The sequence below is a fragment of the Cryptomeria japonica genome, chromosome 11 (assembly GCF_030272615.1).
Source record: "Cryptomeria japonica chromosome 11, Sugi_1.0, whole genome shotgun sequence".
Classification (NCBI taxonomy): Eukaryota; Viridiplantae; Streptophyta; class Pinopsida; order Cupressales; family Cupressaceae; genus Cryptomeria; species Cryptomeria japonica.
In genome coordinates this window covers 530,254,756-530,260,105 of record NC_081415.1, presented here as the reverse complement: position 1 = coordinate 530,260,105, position 5,350 = coordinate 530,254,756, and the positions used below count along the sequence as shown (strand labels likewise).

The following is a 5,350-nucleotide window of genomic DNA, read 5'->3' as shown; positions in this document are numbered from 1 at the left end:
CAACAAACAATGGGGTCGTATGGGACTAGTAGTTAGACCACAACACCCTGGAGTGACGGTGCCGTAAAGACTAAAAACCCCCATGGGACCCACGTAGCCGTCCGGATGACGTGGCTCCAACGATGAGGGAGAAGAAAGGTCGAAATGGACGGCCGAGATCAACATTGGCTACACAAACCGACGGCCGCGATGGCGGAAAGGCTGCCTGTCAGACGACCCGAGCTTTCTTTTCCGAGCTTTATGAAAAAATTAAAAAATGATTCCGCCTATTTTTTATGTCCACTCCAGCTTTATCGAATTTGTATTTAATTTCATTTGCGTTTAATTTGGGGTATTTCAGTTTAAATTTATCTAACCGAATGCGTGGGGTGTTCTGACGGTGCGTTCGCATTGCCTTGCATTAGCCAGTGCTTTGAACAAGAGAAAGAAAGAGCTCATCTTTTCTTCTCTTGTGCAGCGAAAAAGAACCAGACAAGGATTTCTTCACTACTTCCCCAGTCTCACTAAAATCCAGCAAGGTACGCTTTTCTTCCTTTGCATCTTTCTCTTTATTGTATTCATTTGAATATTGGGTTCGACTGATTCCACGGCGGAGTGGATCGGATCTGATCCTGCTTCTTGCTCTGTTTTCAAATGGACATTGTTTTTGCTTCTCTTTTATTGTTCTGTTTCTTTATGGTGCCCCTTTCCTCTGCTTTTTGAATCAGTGAGTATGAGTAGTTCCGTGGTTTTGCTCAGAATCTAAGGGTGTGAGTTGGGTTGATCTTCTTTCTGGGTTTTGTAAAGTATAAAAGTGGTATTGGGTGTCTGGATCTCAAAGCTTGCTTGCTTTTCTGGCTTTTTTGATGTAGATCGGTAGGCTTTCTGTTAGGTTTTGATACGCAGGTTCTTAGATCTAACCCCGAGGGCCATGGATTGGTATTGGATCCTCTCGAGTTTGTTGTTTAAGTTAAGCTTGAAATGATATTAAAAACTTTCTATTGTAATCGCCGGATTTTGCGGTTTCCTTTTGTGTTTTCCAGCTTTTTCCTTCTTTTTGGGGCAGTATCTTTCTTATTTTGAATTCTTTCCGTTACATCTATGTCGGATCTAGTGAACTAAAACGTTGGATGTGCTTGGGGCTTTCCTTGCGCTGTCATATCCATTTATACCTTAGTTAGATGGCGGGATTTCTTGGATTTTAATATTCTGGCATTTGTCTTCTCCTGATCAGGATATATTACAGTAATGCATTTGCAATTCTATTTGTCTTTCCCATACAATGCATATAAAATAAATCTATTTACTTTATCTAAGCTTTAGGTTACATGCCAAGCAACTGATAACCTCTTCAGGTCGCTATAACCGATAACCATCATTTTCAGAGATGATTAAGTATTTGATTCTGTTAGAATATTTTGATGTTATCATCCTGTACTGTACCTTATTGGTCATATGTAAGGTAGATCACTTCCAGAGATGATTAAGATTTTGAATTCTGTTAGAACTGTTAGAATATTTTGATGTTATAATCCTGTACTATACCTTACTGGTCATATTTAAGGTAGGCACAGGTAGAGGATTTAGCTGGGATCTTGTTCAGGTGCTTTGATTTACTCACGATCCTTCAATAACCAGATCAATCAATGCAAAACAGGTGAAAGTGGTGGTGTGTTCATTATAGCCAGCTTTGGTTGATCAATTGAATTTGTGAGCCATCCTGAGTCCCGATCATCTACATCTTTTTGTTCATCAATCCAGATCATCTTCGTCTATTTGTTCTTGAGTCCCGATTATCTCAATATTTCAGTTCCTAGTGGTGGAGTTGTGTAGTGTCATTCGTCCGTGGTTTGATTTTGCACATCACATATCGTTGTAAGCACTAGTGGCAGTATAGCACGTAGTTAGTTTATGGGAGGTCATTTTCAGGCATTTCTAATTTTTAGAGCCATGCCTATCGATTGAATTGAGCTGATTCCAAAGCTGGGAGCATACAGATTCCAGTTTTTGAAGTTAAATGTAGCATGTAATGAGTCAGTCAGATGCTCCAAGTTGGACGTGGTTGCTGCCTTGTTTACCAAGAAATAGATGACCGTTTTGGAGGGAGTTGCACTTTGACCGTTGAAAAATTGCACTTCTAACTTGAAGTTGAAACTAAATCTTGAGGAAGAATTACCCTTTGATCAATCTATTCTTGCACATACATGAGGGAAGGGATTTACCTTGTTTTTGTGTAGAAAAACTTACCTTGAAAAGAGTGTCTGCATGACAATATACACTGGACAAACTGCTAAGCGCAATTTTGTTTATTTGATGATAGTATTAACTTTTTAAGTAAGCAAAATTATATGGCCTTTACTTCCCCATCTTTATAAGCGAGCGTTTTTCTAAGTTCAAGCAAGCAAAGTATGAAGTTACTCTAGATTTGGTTGTGTTCAGCATGATTTTTGTTTTGTACCAAATTGTCTCTCATCCCGGTTCATCATTCGTTTCTGCTTGTAGTTGCATGTGTGGTTGACATCTAAAAAGATCTTTTAAATATCGGTACTTCTTCATTTGGAAGTTTGATCCCAATTTCCTATTATTTATTGCAAAAATATTATTCTTAACAGGCATGAGTGTGCACAACAGCTTTTTCTTGTGATTATTGAAAAAGCAATGTTTGTTACAGTTCCAGTCCACATCATTTTCATTGTTTTTTGTCTTGTTTTACAATCATCGACGATATAATTTCTCAAATGTGGGATCTCCTTTATTCTAGTTGTTTTGATCTTTTGCTATAAATGATATACTCAGTCTGATATGTTACGTTTCATCCTTTCAGGTATCTAAAAGATGGCTGACGCTGAGGATATTCAGCCTCTTGTCTGTGACAATGGAACTGGAATGGTTAAGGTGTGTGTTAGACCTGTAGTTTGTCCTTTGCACATCCATTGATTGTTCCTTGATGTTTTGTCTTATGAATGAGCATTAGAATCATAGTATGTGCATATTTTTTTGAATTGGTTTTTTGTGTTAAATAAATTTGACTTCTTTTCATTATTTCTTCGTAGGCTGGATTTGCAGGAGATGATGCTCCAAGGGCAGTGTTCCCAAGTATTGTTGGTAGACCCCGTCACACAGGTGTTATGGTTGGTATGGGGCAGAAAGACGCCTATGTTGGTGATGAGGCCCAATCAAAAAGAGGTATCCTTACATTGAAATATCCTATTGAGCATGGTATTGTTAGCAACTGGGATGACATGGAAAAAATTTGGCATCATACATTCTACAATGAGCTTCGAGTAGCTCCAGAAGAACATCCTGTACTTCTTACTGAAGCCCCTTTAAACCCTAAGGCAAACAGAGAGAAGATGACTCAAATAATGTTCGAGACATTTAATGTGCCTGCTATGTATGTTGCCATTCAGGCTGTTCTGTCTCTGTACGCAAGTGGTCGTACAACTGGTGAGTTTCAAGCTACCTTACTGAGCTTTTCTAAATTGTAAATAATTTCGAGTATCATCGAACATCACAATGACTACAATGCACTTTTTGTTTCAGGTATTGTGCTGGATTCTGGTGATGGTGTCAGTCACACAGTGCCAATTTATGAAGGATATGCCCTGCCTCATGCTATTCTTAGGTTGGATCTTGCTGGTCGAGATTTGACTGATGCATTGATGAAGATCCTTACTGAGAGAGGGTATTCCTTCACAACTACCGCAGAGCGAGAAATTGTTCGTGATGTTAAGGAGAAACTTGCTTATGTGGCACTTGACTATGAGCAGGAACTTGAAACTGCCAAGGGTAGTTCTTCTATTGACAAAAGTTACGAACTTCCTGATGGGCAAGTGATTACTATTGGCGCTGAGCGATTCAGATGCCCTGAGGTGCTATTCCAGCCATCTCTAATTGGGATGGAAGCTGCTGGTATCCACGAAACAACCTACAACTCTATTATGAAGTGTGACGTGGATATTAGGAAGGATCTTTACGGCAACATTGTGCTGAGTGGTGGGTCTACAATGTTCCCTGGTATTGCTGATAGAATGAGCAAGGAGATCACTGCCCTGGCTCCCAGCAGTATGAAAATCAAGGTGGTTGCTCCTCCAGAGAGAAAGTACAGTGTCTGGATTGGAGGGTCTATTTTGGCATCCCTTAGCACTTTTCAACAGGTAAGACATGTCTCTTTTCCTGAGAAAAGTTTTCTTTCACGTTCATTGCTTAGTAGTGGATGTGCCTTTCTCTTCTTTTGATTATGATTGATTTAATTGCCATTTGTATTATATCTGAACTTCCATTCTTTTGGGCGCAGATGTGGATTGCCAAGAGCGAGTATGATGAATCGGGTCCATCCATTGTTCACCGAAAATGTTTCTAAATACAGTTCTTATGTTGCTTTATTTGTTTGCGAAGAGTATTTTAGATAGTACTTGCTTGAGATGTTGGCGACATTGGTAAAGATATTCAGTTTATTTTTTATCTAAAGGTTTTAGAGAGTATATCTGTGTAAGTAGATGCTTTTGAAGCATAGTTTTGTGGCACTTGTGTCACAGTTATTTGTGTTTGTATGGCTACAAGTGACCATAAATCTGTTTACCATTTTTTGATTTGAACCATGTAATGTTATGATGCAAGAAGTACCTTTTGAACATTCTGTTGAATGTTGTGATGTTGAATTTTCATGCTAGAATGCCAGTAGATTGTCATTCGAACTTCCAGTGTACTTTTAATGAAACTTTATCTTAAAAATTCCATGTGAAATGCAATTGGACTTTATTTGTGAACTTTCATAGAAAAGGTTTAGATGAATTTTTGAGCAGACTGGTTCTTGTTGAAGTATTTAGTTTAAATTTTTTCGAATGGTTTGGAATGTCTACTCAGAACTTGCTGTCGTTACATGGTTAAGAAGGTTTATAGACACAGAATTTGCTTTGATTAAATGTTGTTGATCTGATTTAGACAAATGAGTTTGCTGTGGTTAAATGCAAACTAGTTCTCGTTTATCCGATTTAGACAGTGAATTACGATTTAATGACTTGAATAAATTCACAATAATATTCCCTGATTACATATTGAAGCATTTGAATGGCATTCGTACTGCTATGCTGCGTAGACTGTTTTTAAATCAGTTTTTTAGGTTTTATATTGTGATTCTACAGCTTCTATTTGTGAAATACATTTCTAAAAAATTCCAGCTTTTAACTGTCATTAGCCTACGCTTTCCTTAAAATGCTCAAAGTCATTTGTCAGTTTTAGATAGCAAGCAGAGCACGCGCCGTTGATTTTGAAATCATCTTGGTACATTTGAAGTTTCTTTTTTTACAAGCTTTTATTATTCGCAGTCTCTAAATTCACTTCATTGGGTGCAGAAATGAAATCAAAAGCT

General features: G+C 38.0%; 1 protein-coding gene across 1 annotated transcript; it reads left to right on the top strand.

The window, feature by feature from the left end:
- Positions 1-224: 224 nt before the first annotated feature.
- LOC131066459 (actin) lies at positions 225-4,625 on the top strand. Its single transcript, XM_058001212.2, has 5 exons — positions 225-518; positions 2,804-2,874; positions 3,033-3,426; positions 3,523-4,136; positions 4,277-4,625. The coding sequence occupies exons 2-5, from the start codon at positions 2,815-2,817 to the stop codon at positions 4,340-4,342; spliced, it is 1,134 nt and encodes a 377-aa protein (XP_057857195.1). The 5' UTR covers positions 225-518; positions 2,804-2,814; the 3' UTR covers positions 4,343-4,625.
- Positions 4,626-5,350: the final 725 nt, after the last annotated feature.